Source organism: Arvicola amphibius, chromosome 14 (genome assembly GCF_903992535.2).
Source record: "Arvicola amphibius chromosome 14, mArvAmp1.2, whole genome shotgun sequence".
NCBI lineage: Eukaryota > Metazoa > Chordata > Mammalia > Rodentia > Cricetidae > Arvicola > Arvicola amphibius.
Window position 1 is genome coordinate 27,876,666 of NC_052060.1, and position 21,674 is coordinate 27,898,339.

Here is a 21,674-nt window from a genome sequence, read left to right on the forward strand (position 1 = left end):
AGTGTCTGACATTCAGTTGTGATGGTGGCAGCAGGAACCACAGACCCTGGTCTGGATGGATCTTACGTATGGTGGAGTATCTGCCTTTTCTTTATGTCTCATCCAGTCCCTTGACCTTTTGAATGGTGTTATCCATATATAGTTTAGGTTTTGACCTTCAATTTTCAATTCACATATGGTTCTAGAAATGTTATCTCAGACACATTTGGAAGACATTTCTTTTCTCACATTTTAGAGGCATCTCCAACCAGTCAAGGTGATAACTAAGATTAACCATAACATACATCAGTGGCTGAGTCACAGAACATGAGCCCTGGGAGGATTTGATTTTAAAACTTAGTATCTAATCCATTTCCCAGAACTTTGCAATTTACTTAATGCATCTGCTTATATTTTGGATCAGTCTCTCACAACAAAACCATTTAGTTAGACCATGAGCTCAATGTCATTGAGTTGATGAATATTTCTGAACTATTGGCTGCATGAAAACAGGGACAATTTCTTCATTTTCCACAGGTTTCACTAAGCCCTACCAATAAGTGTACCTGACATATTGGCATCTAATAAATAGTTAAAAAATAATTAGGATAAAAATACATTTCCACAAGGTGTTCATAATTTTGTGATACGTGTTATTTTTTAAAAAAATCATAATACATGCGTATGTTTACATAGGAAAAATCTCCTCCACTTGTCTCATAAATATGGTCTTTTTGAGAAGGGATATTAGAAATATTTGGACCCAACTGGTCTCAGTCACTATCCTTCTGAACAATTTGGATTCTATAAATTGGTCCTAAAAATTAGATGGAATGAAATGGGTTCAAAATCAGTTGAAGTCTTTGACTGTGATTTTGGAAAAATGATATATTCCAAAACCTGTCCAAAATTACTTAATTAATTACTTAATTACTTAATGGGGGGGGGGAGAAAAGCATATGGAAATCTGAATTTCTATTGTGTTTTTATATTTGTGATAGTGGATAACTTTTCAGATGTGAAATTAAAGATGAATCATAAGCCTTTCTTCTGTCTGTGGTAGTAATATTAAAATATTCATTCTTAGGCTGTAAACTATTAAGTTGAGAAATGAGCTGTCTCACCAAAGCCTACAAAAAATTAATGTAGAACACCTGATATTTGACTCTGCTTCCAGATGGAGGGGCAGCTTGACAAATGCTATCATAATTTACAACTTTTAAAAGTGTGGTGTCAATGCATTTGCAAGATCTGCTTACAGCTTGAGTTATTTACAGATACAACTATGTTTAATATTGAGCTTCAATGGCTTTGAAATAGCATTATATTCAATCACTGATGACAGACAATATGTGTGGCCCATGAACAATGTGATTAGATGTCTTAATTAAATATTTCAGAACAAGATTATCTGCTTGGAGGAGTTGGGTCATGCTGAAGTTGTTTCTTACATCTGTATTTACTTATTGATGGTCACTCATAGAACTCTTAAATTTGCCCCCACAAAAGATATACTTTACAAGTTTCATTTGATGAGAGGTTGGGAAGATAATTACAGAAAGAAAATATGGGCACACCATGTGTAATTTTTAAAAATAACTTGTATGCTCGTTCCCAAATGTAAAATCTAAACTTTAAACTTGGACACATCAGTATAGAAGGGTAGCTATTTAAAAAAAGCAGGCACCAGAGGTAAGAGTTGAGTTTGCAGAGTGTGAAGGGATGGATAAAATCAAAGTATCTAATATACATTTATGAAAATGCTGTAATGAAATCCAATACTTTGTACAATGCATGATAAAGCCAGACAAAGATATTGATTGCTATCTGACAATATTTACATTGCGATGGTTGGCAAACCAAGCACTGAACCTTAGTGATTAAATTGAAGAATAAATCAGATGTGATTATTCATATCAGGTGTATGCATAAATGCAAATATTGGCCTAAAGAAAGGACATAAATCATGTGTATTTATATGTGTACACATGTGTAGAAGATGTGTACATCATTCCTCCATATATAAACATGTGTGCATTTTCCGAGTTATCTATGATTATGTATGATGACAGGGATGACTTCAGACGGTCGTTGGTGTTTTGGAGGTAAAGGTCTGGTGCTGAGAGCTGCAGGTGCGTGTAGCCTTAGACTATACTCCTTGAATAGGGAAGTCGTTAAATTGAGCCTATAATCTGTTAACTAGTGCTGTGACTCATTCTCAACAACGAAGTGCAAATAAAGTTTCCCCCAAAGAACTGCATAGTGTGCGATCTACTGTCCCGTCAAGGAGTACATCTCGTATGTTTCAAACGCAGGCCAGGAACAAGATGTTCGGTAGACAACCAAATCAGTCACTGGTCCTGTTTACCTGGAACTTGCATCTTAAACAGACGCTGTATATCAAGTGAGTCGCATGGGAATAAGCAGGCGAGCAAAACTTGACAAGGATATTCAAAAGAAAACAGGCTGCTGTAAACTAGAATGGCGGAGATGGGGCAGATTCTGATTCATATTGGTGGAGGGCGTGTCTCAGAGACTTGAGAGTGAATGGGAAGGGAAACAGTTTCTTGTGGAGGAGAATGAGCCGAAGCAGAGATGAGCGGAAGGATCAGAGCAGTGCTTAGTGAATGAGACACAAGTCAGGAAAAGTGACCCAGTGAGGTGGAAGAGGAGAGGAGCAAGTGACAGTGAGGTCAACAAGTGAATAAAACTTTTTTTATTTGTATCCGAGTTGCATGGCCACTGGAAAACGCTCATATCTTGTGTGTAGGGAGCAAGGGGTTAATTTATACTTTGAGGCTCACTCTAGATTTCAGGAAAGTTAACCGCAGAAACTGTTGTTACACAAGTGGCCGACTGACTCATGATCTGGTTGGGATGAAACATCCTGAGAAATGGGGAAGGATTAAACGAGTGAGTGGCAATCGGGAAGTAAAGGGTGACTCTGGGGTTTCTACTTAACCCTCTAGTGTTGTTTTGCTGTTGTTGTTTTGGTTTTGATTGTTATTTTTTTATGTCAACATGTGATTCAAAGGGAACTATTACCCAGCCCCTAGAAGTTTTAAGTTCTTAAATGTAACCAAGTGGTTTGTGCTGTAAGCCCTCTCCAGCCACTCAAGGATCCCTCCCTACCCTGTACCACAGATCCTCTCGGGACAGCTGGGATCTCAACATGTGGGTCACAGCCCCTTGGGCAGGGCGGGGGCATCGAACGACCCTTTCACAGGGATTGCCTGAGACCACTGGAATGTAAACACGGATGTTTACATGACAATTCATAAGGCTAGAAAAATTACAGTTATGAAGTAGCAACGAAAATAATTGTATGGTTGAAGTTCAGCACGTCATGAGGGTCACAGCATTAAGAAGGTGGAGAACCACTAGTCTACAGGCGGCTCTGGGTTCGGGACTGTGGATTTTGATGTCCATCTGTCTTCTTGCTCTCTAGGCTCCCCAGACTCCAATGTAGCTTCAAAATCCTTCCGGCTTATTTGCTGGTGGCCAGAGGAATATAGATAGAGATACTTCCTGGTCCGGGGAGAATTCTGGACGGTCCTGTTGTTCTTTAGACTGTGCTTCTGCACGTCGCGGGCTCGGAGCGTGAAATAATATTAAACACGCAATTGTTTACTTTTAGTTCTGGGGACCTCTGATATCTGCACCCGACTACCAAGCTCGTCCTTGGCTGGCTAGGGAGCATAGGACAGCACAACCCAAAGTTCGCTCTAACAGTGTAAGGGAGTCTGGAAACAACGGGACAGGCTGTGAGGCGGGCCTAGAGCGTTGCCCCGCCCCGAGGGCGTGTCCTCTGTTGTCGCCCCGCCCCCGCCCTACTGCCTTGGCTCGGGCAGTCAGTGCACCAGCTCTGGGGCAAGCCGAGGTTTCGGTCGGTGCCTGACTGAAGGCTGTTGCAGCTAACACAGGGTCTGCGAGCGTGAATCTGCGGCCGGGGAACGCTGCCATGGCGGGGGTGCTGAGCAGGGACACGCCGGACATTGAGGTACCGGCCCCGGCCCCGGCGTGGGAGGGCCACGAAGGGGAGGGGGGTCTGGGGGCGCGCCCGGGGGAGAGCAGGTGACTCTCGAAGTTTCCTCCAGGGACATTTGTGGGACAGGAGGGACGCGGCATTCCGGGACCAGGATCTGGTCACTTTGTAGAAGACTTAAAGGTAGCCACCTCTCTCTGCCCCAAGTCACAGTGACCAGAAGGTCCGAGTTCAGAGGCATGAACTCCAGAGGACTTGAGCGCCCCTTTTCACCCTTGTGACCCTCTAACTCCTGCTCCTTCCCCTCAGTGGCGTTGGGAGACACCTACCCAGTGCTCACACCTACAATAGCTGAGCTCTACTATCTGCAAAAGTGGAGGGTAGAAATCCAAGATCCAGGCCGCTGTCTCTAGCTGCGCTGGCCAAGGTATTGTTTACGACTTCATTTCACATTTGGAAGAACGGAACGAAGTACAGAGGCCATTGGAAAGTGCCTCCTCCCCGGAAAGAGATACAAAAAACTGCCCTGTTCTCTCTCAACAGTGTTTGATTTTTTTTTCTTGCACTCTGTTTCTGCACAAAAAGCTCATCGTTCTGCGAATAAGTTCCAACCTGAAAGGGCGAAACCTTTCTTTTGAGTTCTTCTAGGTACTTTTGTGTAGGCATGCTGGGGGAAAGATGGAGTTGGAGCCTGATTTTAGTCACACTGAATCAAAGCCTGAGTTTCTGTTCTGTTTTGTTTAGGGTTTTTCTTCGAGATAAAAACAAAACCAAACTCCGGTATAATATGTGCGCTTTCTCCTCGCCCCACTTCCCTTCCTTCCTACCTCCCCGCCCCCAGCCTTTCCTCCCACCCTCTGGTGTGTTTGTTTAGAAATAATACTCTTTCCCCCTTTGTTCCCTTCTCTTGAATGAAGTTTAAAACCACCTGTTTGCAGGAAAACTGGTTTTGTCTAGTTTGCCTCTGTCCCTGGTTAAAGAACCTTTACATACTCCTAAAGGGAAGCCCGTAGTTGTTTTAACAGACTTCCTTTTTGCCTTTGAAAAACGCATGTTACGTGGACTTCTCTATGTCGATTCCTTACCACTTTTCTTCCTCGTTTCATTTTCAGATATTGAGTCATATGATTGATTTAATGAACTATTCATGTGTGTACAGGGCACATGACTGAAGTCATGGTCCTCTGGATACTAACTTTGATATAACGTCCCTGGCACGTTTTTGTTGTTAGACTAGGCCAGTTAGCATACCTCTGGCAGCATCCAGGCTGTGCGGATTTCAGGAATCAGTGTCAGAGACTGGATGACTTTTGGCTTCCAGCTGTTTAATTTCAGAATGGTGTTTCAAGCTGAGCTGATATCACTTTTTATGCTTCTTGTGTATCTGTCTTGGAAAACAGTTCTTTCTGACATTCTTGTGGAGAAAGGGAAACTGGTGAGACATTTGGTCCAGCTTCATTGTACAAGCTTTATCCAAGAATATATTCTCACTTTGAGCCTTTCTACTCCATTCATCTGAGGGTAATCTTACAATGTGGCCAGTCAGCCTGATGTACCTTATAACCTGGCATGGCGCCACTCACCCTCTTGTGAGCCTCTTTTGTGTTGTTCAATGTGTGCTCCACACTCTAACCAACAGCATCTTTTATCACCCACAATACTTTACTTTTTTTTTCAAAGTAATACCTATGATTCATGTGCTAAAAATACCACGAAAGAGCATGAAATTAATCATTAAAATATAACACAGTGAGGAAAAGTACATTAAGCCCGGAGGAACACACTCACACAGAGAGATGTCTCCGTTAATCCTATTAACTCACTGAAGTTTTCTTTGTGTTGAAGAATCAGAATAAGTTATGAAGGCTTAGTTTTCTGTCAAATGCAAAAGCTTTGCTGAATACATTTATTAAAAACCATCTTTGGGAAAATGTTCTGATGGTGATCATTGTCTTCGTCTCAGATACATGGAGAAGGAGGCAATTTAAATATTGTGTGAAATAGATGGGAATCAGAACACATTGATAAAGCACTTGATTTGTAAGAAACATAGAGATGGAATGGTGGCCACCCACTCCACTAGTGATTTAATTTTCCCAATGAGCTACCTGTGGAAGATGGCTTCAAAATCAGACAGGAAATATTTTGTCAAGTTACTGAAGTCTTCAAAGTTGTATTGTGTTTCTTTGTAAATTTTAGCCTCAATCCTATATTACGTGTGAGCGGGAAGGGTGGTGAACGTTGTAGAGGGTGAGCTCTCTAAACTGCGTCTGGAATATTCCTTGGGCTGGAAGATTGGCATAGGGTGTGCTATTTGATTATGAGCCTGTTGAATCAAACATTGGCATCTTTGTTGAACTCGTAGAAATGGTACAAGATACCAAGTTGTCTTTTGCTGTTGCATGGCTGTGGCTCAGAGCCTGGCTTCTGGAGCTAACTGCTGGGACTGAGGCCTAACTTTGCTCCTCTGTGGCTGAGTGACCTTGATCACGTTATGGAGCTCTCAAAGCAGAATGGAATGTGGAAGATAATGATGTGGTCAGCACTGCTGCAGGTACACAGTTTCCTGTCAGGAAAAAGGACCAGCATTAGCAAATAAATGGAGGAAAGGATGTCATTATCAAAAAATCACTTCCGAGAGATAAAGTGCATTAATAGTAACCACATAGTTTAAAATACCACTTTGCTTTACTCTTTTGATACAGTCTAAACTTTGAAAAGCATGACTTTTGAATGCAGGCTTTCCTGGGAGACTTTTAAAGTAGGTGAGTATTGGCCAATGGTCACTTTCCCTGACCTCAGCAATAATTCCACAGTATTTCTTCATTTGGACTGACTCACCAGCCAATATGATGTCAATATCGGCACATCTAAAAGCAAGGAAAAAATGATTATTCAGAACTTCACTTTTGCTCAATATCCTGCTTCCCACTCCCTTTCAAAGATAGTTGAGAAGGAGCAAGGAAAGCACATAGTTAAACTTTTTAACCACTTCTAGTCATTTTGGTATTTACAGCCAAACTAAGCTATTGCTTACTCCTCTGCCACCTCCAGAGTCACAGCTGAAAGCCCTTCCCTTGAATTTATCACTGAGTGAGTGTTCAGATTTACCCTGAACAAAAGAAAAGAATTCCAATCTGCTGGACACAAAATTGAATGCACTTGGAGTCAAATCCAAATGGCTTTTGAGTTACTGCTCCCCTGTCCTCCGCTGAGCTGAAAAGACAATGGAGAACCTATTATACTTATTAGTTAAGAAAATGATGTTTTAAAATGAGCACTTTGGAAAATGGAAATGTAAGGAGGGTCCTGCTTCAAAATCAAGAAAACATGGATTCAAAATTGGCAGAAATAGCTAAATATATTTAAGGACAATTTTATTATAATTGCTTCTGCCACTTGGGAGGGGAAAAGAGTCAAAGGAGAAAAATTAGTATTCAACTTTATGGAAGTTGTGAGTTCTTTATTTATTTTACTCATAATTTGTTTTAGCAAGTGTATAATATTCCTTTCCTCTCTCCCGGTTTTATCCACTGGGCATCACAGAGCTTATGCAAATGCATTTGAGTAAAGTTTTTAAAGCTTTTTACTTAAAAACAAATGAGTTTTATTTGTGGAATATGTACTTTTTTTTTCCTCCAAATTTTAAACTGTTCTGTGGATCACTCTTATTTTTGAAAAGTTTCTTTTTGTAGGGAGTTTACTTGAGTAGTACGAACACATATATCTGCTTATCTGCATTCAACTATAACTAGTTCCATTAATGTTTGTTTGTGTGTAACATACTGCATGTTTTTGTAGCTGGGCATGTTCACAAGTATTTCCACATATTTAAAAATAAACTATCTCTTGCCCACATATTCAGAGAATTGATTTAATAGTTTATCTAAAACTATAATATACACGATTAATAATGAATAGGGTTGATTGGTTACCTAACTAAAATGTACGAATTCAGTAGTTTCCTTTCATGCATTCCGGAGGAAAATCTTTATTTGAAAAGCTGATTGCTAATGATAAGAAATGAATGAGAATGCTAAGATCTAGGGTCTAATGCTGAGGAAACATGGTCTTTAAATAACTACACAGTGGTTGAACATACCGTCCTATCAAAGTCTGTATGAACAAGGCTAAAGCTAGACCTCCCAATAGAGTACAGATGTGTCGTCGTCATCTGGGTGATTTCAAAAGCCGAAGTTCAAGGATGTCGGAGGGTGTGCACAGGAGGACAAGACTGTGAAAGAAGGTTGTCCGAAAATGCCATGGCAAAGTACGAAGAGAGCTTTGGCATGGTCCAGGCTTCACTGTAGTTAAGGAGGAGCCTGAAGAGTAGAAGTGGTCAATTTATTGTTTTCCCAGTGGCTGTAAGGACACAGCAACAGCTACGTGTCACAGATCTCCATTTCTTAAACCCATGTGGAAGGACTGGGGAGACAGGTCTGCGCTGGCTGAGAAATGGAGATGCATTCTCGAGGTTCATTGGGTAACAGTGAGAGATTCTGACTCATAACACAGGATGGAAGTTTGCTTTTAAGAAGAGCACTCAAGCCTGACCTCCTGCATCACACACATGAACAGACACGAACATGTACACACACACACACGCACACACACACACACACACACACACACACACACAAATAAATGAATTAATAAAAACCAAAATGGTCATGCATGTTAGCTACATAAACAGTTTTTGCAGTCATTTGGATAGATTTTGCTGGACATTAAGGATTTCCAGACATGTTAGAGACTTGTCTTCTTTGTAAGCAGGTGTTTGAGAATAGAATCTAGATTGTGTGAGGGAGGGAAAAGTAATGAAATTCGAAGAAATCCTAGGAAGGCTCATTGTGGACTGAGGCATGCTGCAGGAATGTGTTACGAGAGTTGCTGAATACGAGTTTTTGATGGGATGGGGGAGTTTATGAAATTCTGGTCAAATTAAAGACTCTTGTTTGTCTTCCCTGCTACTTTCTGTATGCTTCTACTCCTATCTTAAATCCAGCCCTCTAGTGTAGGTCTTGGGGAATATAAAGGAATTATATGGCAGAGCTCATCTATGCAGAACTAGCAACATCTAAATGGTAGAATGAGATTGAAATTCAGGACTTTGCTCTTTTCTTACTCCTTTTATTTTTTCCAAACTATGAGTTACATATGGATAAATTTTTCAGCAGTTTTGATACTACATCAAAGCTGAGGAATAGGTAAATATTATTTTGGGATGCACATTTATTGAAAGTTTGAAGCAACCTGTGCTAATTCTCTTTCTAAAGAAACTCCATACAATTGAAACATAACAAGATAGCCCGTGTAGTAAATACAGGATTTTTTTCTAAGCAAGCACATACACTTTAAGAATTTTTTTTCTAGATTTTCAGGTACCTGTGAGCATACCAAACTTATTTTTGATAGTTGTTTTAACTCCTGGGATGGATTAAGCTAGAGGTCAAACTCTTTTGTCCCAAGACATTGTGTGAGTATTCTTTCTTAACAGGGATTTGGGTATCCTATCTTTAATATACATCCTGGTAATTTTCTTGGAGAATTTCAGCCAGGTTGTGTAATGTGTTCTTCCTTCCCTTTGCCTGCATCATAATAATTAAAGAGGCTATGCGAGTCCCTATCTCCCAGGTGCTTGGAAATTGATATTATGAGTGCTTATGAATGTCCCCTTGAGGCAGTCTTGACTGGGCCACTTTGAAGAAATATCTCTTCATCAATAATTAAGCCCAGAGGGCCACTTCTCAGGGGACACACAGAAAATTACGTGTCAGCTCAAGGCCTGATTTATACAGATGGAAGCCACAGATGAAGCCCTGAGTGCACTTCTATATGCCGTGTTGTTGGGGTTTGGTTCTTCTGATTGTTCGAGTTGTTTTCTTTCCCTACCACTTTAAGTTGCACCCATCACCACTTTCACTTCTCTGGGAAAAAAAAATCATTCCTCCAGTTTTGACTTTTGTTCAGCATGCTTAAGCTACACATTTAGGGTTTTATTCATTGTGAAATTCTTTGAGTCTATTAAAAATTGTTTATAGTAGCATGCTGAGACTTTTAAGAGTTTAATATTTCTAACAAAAGAGCAATGTGAATGTCTCCAGCAAAACAATAAAAATATTCTTCCTTCCTTCCTTCTTTCTTTCTCTTCTTTCCTTCTTTCTTTCTTCTTTCTTTCTTCTTTCTTCCTTCCTTCCTTCCTTCCTTCCCTTCCTCCTTCCTTCCTTCCTTCCTTCCTTCCTTCCTTCCTTCTTTCTTTCTTTCTTTCTTTCTTTCTTTCTTTCTTTTAATTTAAACAAGAGACCTTCAATGCTTTTGTTCTGTAGATGTGAACCTTTATAGGCTGTTTCTGACCTTGTGGAGGAGGTCATTCAGTCACTGTAAAGGATTTGCTGAACCTTCAGTGAATCTGCTATTAGTTACTCTTTTAAGAGGCCAGTGAGACCACTCAGTGCGTAAAGGAGTCTGCTGCCAACCTTAAGGACCTGAGTTCAAGCGCTGTGTCATCCTCAATGGAAAGAGAACAAACCCCTGAAAGTTTCTCTCTGACCTCTACATGCACATAGTGGGAAGAACCTACTTGCATTTACACACACACTCACACACACACACACACACACACACACACACACACACACACACACACAGGCATGCATGCACAAGGCACACACACATACACTCAAAACAATAATAATAAATAAAATGGAAATTGTTTGAAAGTGTGAACTGCTGTGTAATTATATAGAGAAAGGAGATCATGTTCTGATTCTTCAGTTTGCCCATTCTGAGTTCACATCTACAGCTCCCTGATGTGTTCAGAAGACACTGTTTCCTTGTAGTCTTAGATCATCTCTGGTTCTTACACTTGTCCCATCCCCTTGTCCAATGCCTCCTGAGCCTTGAGATGAAGTCATGCTTGTATTTATTCCAAATAAGACTGAGAATTCTGCAGTCTTGTATTTTTTGTACCTTCATTAGTTGTTGATCACTGTGCTAAACACCAACTACACATTAACTTCTTTGCTGAAGACTGAGAACTCCATTAATCTATGTGTTTATGGTAATATTTAGGACTTAGTTTAATGCTATGCCAACTTTTCAGAATAATAGTCATATATTCTCTTCTTGGGCCTATGACCTCTGTAGCCAAAGATTCTGGGCCTGACAATGGTGCTCCTTATGAGTTTTATCTTTGAGAGTACAACTTATATCTTATCAAAAAGTTGTTGATTAATCTTATGATCATTGTGCTATTATTGCACCAATGAATATGTCTTGTCTGAGAACACAAAGGAAGTCCAGTCCTACTGTATGGAGTCAGAGTCTTTATAACAATAATTCATATTTTGTAGCTAATGGATGATACTCTTTGTGTGCATATTTTTTATGTGAGAGTTCATCTGTGTAGACATGTGTTGGTGTGTGTACACATGCCATCATCAAGCGTTGTTTCGTAGGCACCAACTACCATTTCTGCTGTTTCTGTTATTTTTGCTGTTTTGTTTTAGAGACAAGGTCCTTTACTGGCCTAGACTTTATTGATTGGATAGGATGTCTGTCCATCCAGTCCTAAGGGCTCTCCTATATTTGCCTCGTCAACACTGGGATTATAAGCATTCTGTACCACACCTAGTTTGTTGTATGTGTGTTCCAAAGATTGAACTTAAGTCCCTATGCTGTCTCACTAATCAGTCTCTCCAGCTTCCAAATATGGCTGTTTTTATCTTGAAAGTAGGACCAGAGACAGATCTCCCAGTCAGTTTGCAAAGGAGGGCAGATCTGGGGAGAAATCAGTGCCCCTGTGGAAAGAGTTCAATACCTACCTCTGACTCTTTCTCACAGTAGCTTCACAGCTTTGGGGACCTTCTTTTCACTGAGAAATGTTGCAATTAAAAAATGAAGTTATTTGTAATTTTAAAAAAAAGCATTTGGTTTCTTTCATACATCCTTAGAGATAAATCATTGCACCTTTTACAGTAATATGTACATTTGTATGTGTCAACTTGTGTCAAACTTCCCTTCCTTTATCAAATTTAATGCTACACCAGTTTTCATGATAATTAGCGAAGACGCGAAACATACTAAAAGGAAAATTAAAAAAAAATAAATTATGACCGTATAAGCTGGAGAAATGGCTGAGTAGTTCAGAGTGCCCGCTTGTCTTCTAGAGGCCTCAGGTTCAGTTTCACACAACATGTTTTTGTTGTTGCTTGTTTGTTTTTGCTTTGGAAGGAAGAGTGTCTTTGGAAGGAAACTGCATAGGGGTGTGGCTACTCATCCATGTTAATGACTGTCCCAACACTGTTTCTAAGATCCAGAATGCCAAGGTACCCAGATGCAGTTTGCTTGGAGAAGTGATGCAGTTTGTACTTAGTGCTTCTTAATGGAATGTAGTCTGACCTTTGCTTGAGATAAGGAAGGAACAGGAAGAATATGAGTGGGCTGCGGGCAGTTTTGAACTGGCAGCATCCCCAAACCTCAGGTCAACACCTTTCATGGATAAATTACAGCGGCTGCATCTGTTCAGCTTGTGTTCCAGAATGGAAATGTTCTTATTGTCTAAGACGTTGTGTTCTTCCCGTAGGACCATTGTGGCAAACCACATTGTCAGAAGATGCTTTTCACCTAGGGCAGGCCTTATATTGGAAGCGGGAGTGGGTAATCATGTGACCATGCATCATGTTTATGCATGTGTGTAAAAAGTTTTGGTTATGACATGTGTGCCAAAGTTTTGATTATATTTAATCTTCACCAATAATAAGAAACTGTCTTCAAGTATATATACATCTGAATTAACACACCTTTTCCCTCATAATAAGAAATTTCATACTTCTTGTGTTAAATAACACGAATAACACTGAGTTCATACTAAATTTTAAAGCTAAGTTTACCTTCAATTTGAGGCGTATGTCTCTGATTTGAGCAAGTGGAAAGTGCTTGCACAGGAAAACTCTTACAAGTTCATGGAAACTGTGTTTACCATCCCCCCACCTCATTTAAATGGCAAGAAACTAAAGTGTTCCTTATATTTGTTTACCATCACATGTTTAGGATAGGCTACTAGATGAGAACTTATCAATAGTAGGTGCAATTAATGTAAGAACCTAAATTAATTTTCAAGTTGTGAATATACTCAGTCTCAGTATATAGTAGCTTGCAGAAATGTTTATAAAATGCTATCTTTTCCTTTATTCTGTTTTAAATAAAACAATTCAGTGAAAATTTGTTTCCTTTGTTTAATTTGTGTTTGTTTGAATAGCGGGGCTTTTGAATGTATCTTATTTTTGCATTCTAAGAGTTGCACCTTTATTTTTTTTTTTTTTTTTTTTTTTTTTTTTTGGTTTTTCGAGACAGGGTTTTTCTGTGGCTTTAGAGCCTGTCCTGGAACTAGCTCTTGTAGACCAGGCTGGTCTCGAACTCACAGAGATCCGCCTGCCTCTGCCTCCCGAGTGCTGGGATTAAAGGCGTGCGCCACCATCGCCCGGCTGCACCTTTATTTTAAACAGATATTTTGGATAGCACCTTCTTTAAAAAAATACTTTATTAGTTCTTTGAGAATTTCGAACACAGTATATTTTGATCATGTGCATACCCCACCACAACTTCTTATAGATCAATGGCTTCTTCCATGCCCACCAAACTTTGTAACCTTATTTCTTTAAACCCATCAAATCCAGTTTGTGGGACCATCCACTGCAGGAGCATGGCTGACTCATCAGGAGACCAAACTCTTAGAGAAAACCAACTCACTTTTCACCAGTGCCACAAGTGCATTCATGTATATGACGTCTGCATCTGTATATCTGCATCTACATGATGCATCATTTCCTCAAAATAATAAAATAAGGGAAAATGGAAATATGAAGCACAAATAACTAAGGCAAAAATTATAGATTTTAAGAATAGGTCCCAATGAATCATAAATATCACAACAAAATTAATGCTGTTTTGAACACAATTCACCAGAAATAACCCTAGAAAAATTAATAAATAGCAATAAGCATTTAATGTTTATTGAGATTTATAGTAAGTAATGTCTTATCATTATGTATTTTAATTGTAATTGTGGAGAAGGGGTAAAGAATCTAGACTTGAGGGCCTGGTGACAGGCTAAGTGGGTAAGAACACACTGTGTAAACATAAAGACCTGAACTTGAATTCCCAGCATCTATATTAAAAGCTGGGCATCTCTATATGTGCCTGTAAAGCCAGCATTAGAAGTTAGAGATAAATAGTTCCCGAGAGTTTGCTGCTCAGCCAGCCTAATGTGAGCTTCATGTCCAGTGAAAGACACTGTCTCCATCAATGCAATGAGCAGAGAGTGACAACAGAAGACACCTGGCATCCTCCTTTTGCCCCTACCTGCTTGTGCACCAGAACATACCTCAAATACTCAGGTGCACACAACACACATACAACATGCCCCCACTCAGGAATGCGGATGCCAGCTATCCACTCTTCCTTCCACTTTAAAGTTCCGACACAGGCAAATAGCAGAAACATTTTGGTTTTAGCTCATTATCTGTGAAATAGAAATAGCATAGTACCTGCATTATTCTTCCTAACATGGGTAAGAATGTTGTTGATTCCAGGTATCTAAATATTAATAATGGCTGCCACTTGCTGCTATGATGCCAATGATCTTTCCTCACCTTTTACTTTTAAAGGTATATTTTTAAATTCTTGAAAGTGCATGAATTTACCCATATTTTTCTTTTGTCCATTCAAAAATATTTATTAATTTCTTACTGTGTACAAGACAATTACATCACAATAGAATTATCGGCAGCAGAAAGACTTATATTCATAGTGTTTGAGATGATATGACGTGCTTTTGAATAAACAAACCAGAATGGCATGATGCAGAGTGATCTGTGGTTCTTCCTTTACCTGGTGGTCTGGGGAGTTCAGCTGAAAGGCTATAAGGATTTGATCTGAATTTTTTTGAGATTGGTATTTTGGAGCATTTTGGCTTTGGGAATTTTTGATTAGGGGGTGTTCACGTGATGAACTATAGGCAAAAATTCTAAGATCTACAGAATTAAAGTCTGAAATAATTCTTGTCACCAGAATTTCACACAAGAGGCTCACAGCCTGCTCAAAGGTTTCCAAAGCTGCTTACCGACAGTGTCTTATGCTTCTTGCAACTTGGCAAGTTTTCTTCTGAGTGCATGCTGCTTCTTAGCCTGTGCATTTAACACGGTGTGAAGAAAAACGCACATCCCGTGAATACAGTTATGATACAGAATCGAAGATGAAGCAAGTTAGTAGAAAATTGCAAGTCCTGAAAGAAAAAAAACTAGTGCTGGGGATGATGATACAGGATTCTAATGATGCCCTGAATGAACACTCATAAAACTTGATTGGTTTGTATGGGGTGATATTAGTTGTATTTAACAAATCATAATAAAGTTTATACAAGCTTTGCTACAGTCTCTCGCCACCTTGGCTTTCATATCCAGTAGTTTAGGGTACTGGAAATGTATTGGTCTTCTTTTTCCAAGGAGAGATGGAGAAGAGTGGCCCCAGAAAATGGACAGGTATAGAACAAATGCAGGCACAGAAGCCGCAGAGTCGAGTTCATAAGGATGACAGCGGCTGCACAGCCACTGCACAGCCACCGTTCTTCTGGTGCCCTGCTTCCGAACCTGACCCCCATCCTAAGAAATTGTACTTGTTTCAGAAATGGTGAAACCAAGGACTCAGGAAGCGGACATGATCTGATTAAGTCCATGGTGAGCTGGCAACTCACAGCTCTGAATAGGAGCTCAATTTGACATGGCTGTTTATTCAGACATTAAAATACATGATATGAAAATTAGGAATCAGAGAGGTATGTAAGCAGGGAGTCCTCTAAAAGTTACCTCATTTTTCTCTGACTGAAGGCATTCACAGACTCTCAGCAGGGTAGTTAATATTCCATTCCTCAAGGAGTCCTTCACATGTGTAAATGAAGGTGGGTGTGAAAGAGAGACTTCTAACCCCAGCCAGATGGTTGCAGTGGGGGGAGCTGGGACGACATCATCCATCACCTCTCATCATGGTGGCAGATGACCAGTGTTGCCCTATGGCAGGCCCCTTTGACCTTCGACAGGTCAGAATCTTCAGTTGTTGGAGAGGGGGGAGAAAAGAAAGTAAGTCAAATGGACTACTGTGGGTTTTTTAAATTCTACATTTCTTTCTCTTCCTTCTCTTTTAAAAAGTCGATGTATATGTAACCGTGTGTCAGTTTCTCTTGATTAATAATCGTCCTTGGAAAGAGGGGACTTTGTCTTCTATATCTACTTTATATCTATAATGATATCACTGTCAAGACAATCTGCTCATATTTGAAGACTCAAAAAATGTAATTACAAGGGTATAATCTGAGGCTAATTTATATTAGCCTAACCTTTGCCCCCTTCGCCTCTTTAGTCCTGTACAATTTTGAATTAATTATGCTATCCTGAGGAACATATTGCATAATTATAATTCACTCTGTGGTATTCCAAACAGAACAGTGTCCAGGTCTCAGTTGCTTAAAATGAAACAATTCCCATTATTTTAGGCAGCCAATTCAAAAATAGTATAAAAACCCATAAAACTGCATGACATAAAAATGAATGTAAATTGTGTTTGATAAATTTTATATCTTGGGATACTTTTCCTGGGGAAATTAAATCAGACTGTGGATTCAAAATCTCAATCTGTAACTTACTCTGCTATGGCAGCCACTTTGGATTAATCATGAGTTTCAAGTTCAAGATGTAGTGGAATAAAAATAACACCCGAAGGATCCTAAATTGTAATGAATCTCTGTTACAAAAGGCATATTTACAAGTGATAAGCAAGCAAAGTTTATTACCATTCATATTTAAGAAACATCCAGGAGACACCCAGAGAATGAGCAATTCCCTGAGAATTGGCTTTGGGGTTTATGCAGCATCTTCAACGAAGAACAATAAAGGTTTACAAGAGTTTTAAGAGAAAGGGAAAGTATTCAGTGTCTGTGGGTGCCTCTTAGAGATGGCAAGAAATAACCAAGAAAGCTAACAAGGACAATAAAAAACAAAACAAAATAAGGAAATTAAAGACTGATTTGCATAGTGAGTCAGTAAGTGTATTCCTCTGGTACCATCACCGAGGCTGAAGGGGAGTCCACTGCTTCTTAGCTTGACTCCTCTACTTTCCCTGGTAGAAATGAAGGCTGGATGCCTGTCATCATTTTTAACAAATTTTCTGGTTTTGTCGAGTAGAGAAAGGACAGACAGCTCTCTATCTATTTCTTCTTTGTCTTTAGCTCAACGATGCTTCTTATAAAAAGAAGAACATTCTGGTCCTTCATCCTTGCAATTCCTTTGAGGCATTATTGCTTAAATGTCATTAACTTGCTGCCCAATGACTTCCTCCAGGCATAATTTCTGAATAATCTCATTGTGTCAATAATATATACCAACTGGTCATCAATGTAATATGTGAACGTAAAAAACATTAAAAATAAGCAATAAGTGCTCTTAAAGAAACCCATGGTCCCATTTCCTGATTTTCCTGTGACCTGCGGGTAAGCAATGACTGGGAGGTGAGTGGTGCCTGCTTGTCAGTGTGTGGACTGAGCATCTTCATCTGCCACTACAAAGGGATGAGGATGTGGACACCGACGTGCATGGTAGCTTATCTTCTCCCCAGAGCCCACTGGAGCTGATTCTCACCTCTGCCCACACTCACCCAGTTCCCTTCCTAGAAACAACATATTTGTTTAGCTTGGCCCTTTTTAAATCATCTTCTGGGAAGATTCAAATTTCTGTTTAACTGTCAGAGTTTTGTACATTTTTAATTTTGTATTTGGCCATTTGCCCAGAAATCTTGCAAAAGTAGTTTTTTTTTTTTTTAAAGGCTGCTTGAAGTTTAAATTAAGATTTGGAAATGGTATTAAATTCTGAATTCCTTTAGGATAGTTTAAACTATCCTAACTTTAAAAAACTGACCAATTTATGGTGATGTAAGTGAAATACATACAGGTAAATTTTAAGTTAGGAACAAGTAATAATTTCCAGGGAATACTTTTAAATAGTTACTATTGATACATTTTGCAATGTTAATATATAATTAACATAAATGTCAAGGACATTTCCCCAGCCTCCTCCGTATTAAGTGTTGCATGGGAGGCTAATCTATGTTGTCATTTCAAAGTTCTGGTTATGACAGAAGCTCTAGTCTGGGATTGGTAGGCAAGATTGATAAATTATTGTGGGGATTATTCATACACACACCCACACACAATATATATATATATATATATATATATATATATATATATATATATATATATATGATAGGTGTGTGTGTGTATGTGTGTGTGTAAAATTATCAAGTATTTCATGTGGATCCATAGCCTACATGTAAGTATTTTCTTTAGAGCCTTAACCTACATTTTTGGGATTATAGTTAATTTTAATCAAAGTGTATTTTCACTGCGAATCATTTGAAGGCCAAAGTAATGTGCTATTCTGTATTTTCTGGCGTTTGAGAGATGACTTAGTTACTTAAGAGAACTTGATGTTCTTGCAGAAGGTCCAAATTTGGTTCCTAGCACTCATGTTGGGTGGCTCATAACTGCATGTAACTCCAGTTACAGTTACAGAATTTGACAGCTTCTTCTTGATTCTGAAGCCCCTCCCCTCCGTGACACACATACACACACCACACCATACAACACATACACACACAACACACAATGCATACACACAGATGCACATACCCCCCCACATGCACACATACCACAGAATGCATATACACACAGACACACCATACACAGACACACCACATCACATACACACACCACACACTCTACACAACACATACACACATACCACAGAGCACATACCCCCCCACACACATGCACTACACAACACATAGACACATACACACCACACATATAAACATACCACAGAACACATACCCACACCTACACACACATACAAACATACCACAGAATGTGTACACACACATACCACACCACACACACACTATACAACAAATACATCACACACATATACACACATACCGCAGAACACATACACACATATATACCGCACAACACCTACACACATATACCACACATACATACACACACACTACATAATACATATACACACAACATACACCATACACACGCGAATAATAATAAAATAAATCCTTTAAAAATACACATTTATTTAAGCTTTTATCATTGCCATAACAAAGTTTACAAGAGCTGCATTGGCTATATACTCTTTGCTTCTTCATCACAGGTATAAACAGCATGAATGATGTTGCAATCTATCCTGTTACATTATTAATTGGCAAACTAGTTAATTTCCATCACAGAGTCCTCCATTAATTCAAATTTTCATCTATGCCAGTCAAGTAACCCTAATTGAAAAAGCAATATCTATCATCCTTTGGGGAAAAAAATGTTTAAACTTTGAGTAAATTTAAGTGCCAGGAGAGCTTATAGAAAATATGAGCCTGCTCATTTGTGGGATTTCCCTCCTTTAAAAACACATAGAAAATTTACTTTTTGGATTGAAGTGAAGAATTATGAGTGCTTATTTCCTAGTTGTGTGCTCACTTAAGAAAAATCTGCAAGAGGTTATCAGTTGAAGATAGCTTCTGAGCTAGGGATCAGAAAGACATGTGTGTTTACTTCTTTCAGTTCTAAGACCCCATCTGATGCAGGTCTGTGCAGGCCCTGTGCATACCTCCTCAGTCAGAGTTCATATGTGTGTCGGTTCTGCTCTGTTTAGTTTTTTTTTTTTTTTTTTTTTTTTTTTTTTTTTTTTTTTTTTTTTTTTTACTTTTTTTCATTCGGTTTTTCGAGACTGGGTTTCTCTGTAGCTTTGGAGCCTGTCCTGGAGCTAGTTCTTGTAGACCAGGCTGGTCTCGAACTCACAGAGATCCGCCTACCTCTGCTTCCCGAGTGCTGGGATTAAAGGCGTGCGCCACCACCACCTGGCTTCTGCTGTGTTTAGAAGGTTTTCTGAGGCGGGGGGAATGAACTGCTCTTAAAATTAGGCCTCATGCCCATCAGCAGATGGCCAACAGAAAATGAGATCAGTGGCATCCTTGGAGGTTCTTTTCTTATACTTTCATGATAGGGCATCGTTTTCCTTCCTTTCTTATTTTTATTCTATTTAATTTTTAATTTATTTTACCCCACAGGTCCTTTGCTTATATATTGTGGTTTCTAGTTGTCTTTTTATAGAATTTCTGAGCATATGCGAGAGTGGGTCTTTGCATCTCTATCTGTTTCTTATGCCTTTTCGGGGGTTCTTTTTCTTCTGTTTGTTTATATCCTATTCCCGTTTGTTTGGTTCTGTTTTATCTTACTATATTTTATTTTATTATCATCCCTTAGATGCCTATTTGTTATCTAGTGAGAGAAATAAAGGGAATGGATTCTGATGGGAGGGGAGGTAGGGAGGAACTGGGAGGAGTAGAGGATGGGAAACACATCTAGTTTCAGTAGGAAAGAATTTTGATTCTAAAAGAATGTCTGCAAAGCCCACTGTTAATAAGATGGAAGGTCTCCTCATTACACAACATAATTCAGCTTAAGTGCCTACTCAGAATGAAGCTGTAGACTGCTAAGGTGTACAAAGGTTTATGGTGAGGTAACAGGGAGAATATACTCAGCTTTGAAGTGCCGACTATTTCAAAGGCACAGGCAATCTTTTTTTTTTTTTTTTTTTTTTTTTTTTTTTTTTCTCATGGTTTATTTTTTTTTATATTTAAAAATTTCCATCTCCTTCCCTCCTCCTCCCCCCTCCCTCCCCTCCTTCTCCCCTTTCTCTCCCCTCCTTCTCCCCCTTCCCTCCCCTCCCCTCCACCCATACTGAGAAGCAAAGGACAATGGCTCTGGGCTCTGATTCTTCTTCATGGACGGGCTCTGTGGGAGCCTTCTCAGCTTGGTCGATCACCTTCCTGGACCTGGGGGGAGTTGGGAGGACCTTGGTCTTAGCATAGAGTGGGGAACCCTGATGGCTCCAGGCAATCTTTTAAAGCTTAAAAACTGTCTTTGCATCTGGGGAGACGTCTCAGTGCTTACACATACTTTCTCCTTCTGCAGAAGCCTGAGTTTAGTTCCCACCACCCTCATGCTGTCTCACAAAGGCCTTGAACACCCGTTCCAGCTAATTTTATATCGTCTTCTGGCTACTGTTGATACTACATGCACATAGTACACATGCACACTCTCAGGCACACACAATACATGAAAATAAATAAGTAAATAAATAAATATTAATAAGTAGATTTTAAAATGGGGGCTATGTATGTAATGCTTCCTTACATAAGAAAAGATACCTAGTTTTACCCAACGCATTGAAACATTGCTTATGACCACTTATGCCTCTGACTGATCTTTATTTTTAACTTATTTTCGGATTATTATTGTTTAATTTTTTATTGTTTAACAACTCAATACATTTATTCATTGACTTTAATTGTTTTCAACTCAACCCCTCCTCTTATCTGCCCCATCTCCTATAACAGCTTATCGGGAAGCTGGATTGGTTCTTGCTCTTTTTCTGGCTCTGTGTATGACTTCCTAATGGAGCAGGCTGATACAAAATAGCAGATAATTCAACATATCTGAGACTTCTCTATAATATTGTAAGATTGGGCCAACCTGGACTGAAAGAGTGAAGTCCTATCTCAAAAAAAAAAAAAACAAACTATAAGAAAGGTAATT

At 39.3% G+C, this 21,674-nt stretch overlaps 1 protein-coding gene across 1 annotated transcript in view; it reads left to right on the forward strand.

Annotated features, from left to right (window-relative positions):
• Positions 1-3,825: 3,825 nt before the first annotated feature.
• The window catches only part of Dpyd (dihydropyrimidine dehydrogenase), a 780,348-nt gene continuing 762,499 nt past the window's right edge, over positions 3,826-21,674 (forward strand). The window contains exon 1 of the mRNA XM_038311847.2: positions 3,826-3,979. Within this exon, the coding sequence (XP_038167775.1) occupies positions 3,941-3,979 (39 nt within the window). The 5' untranslated portion in view covers positions 3,826-3,940. The remainder of the gene's footprint in view (positions 3,980-21,674) is intronic.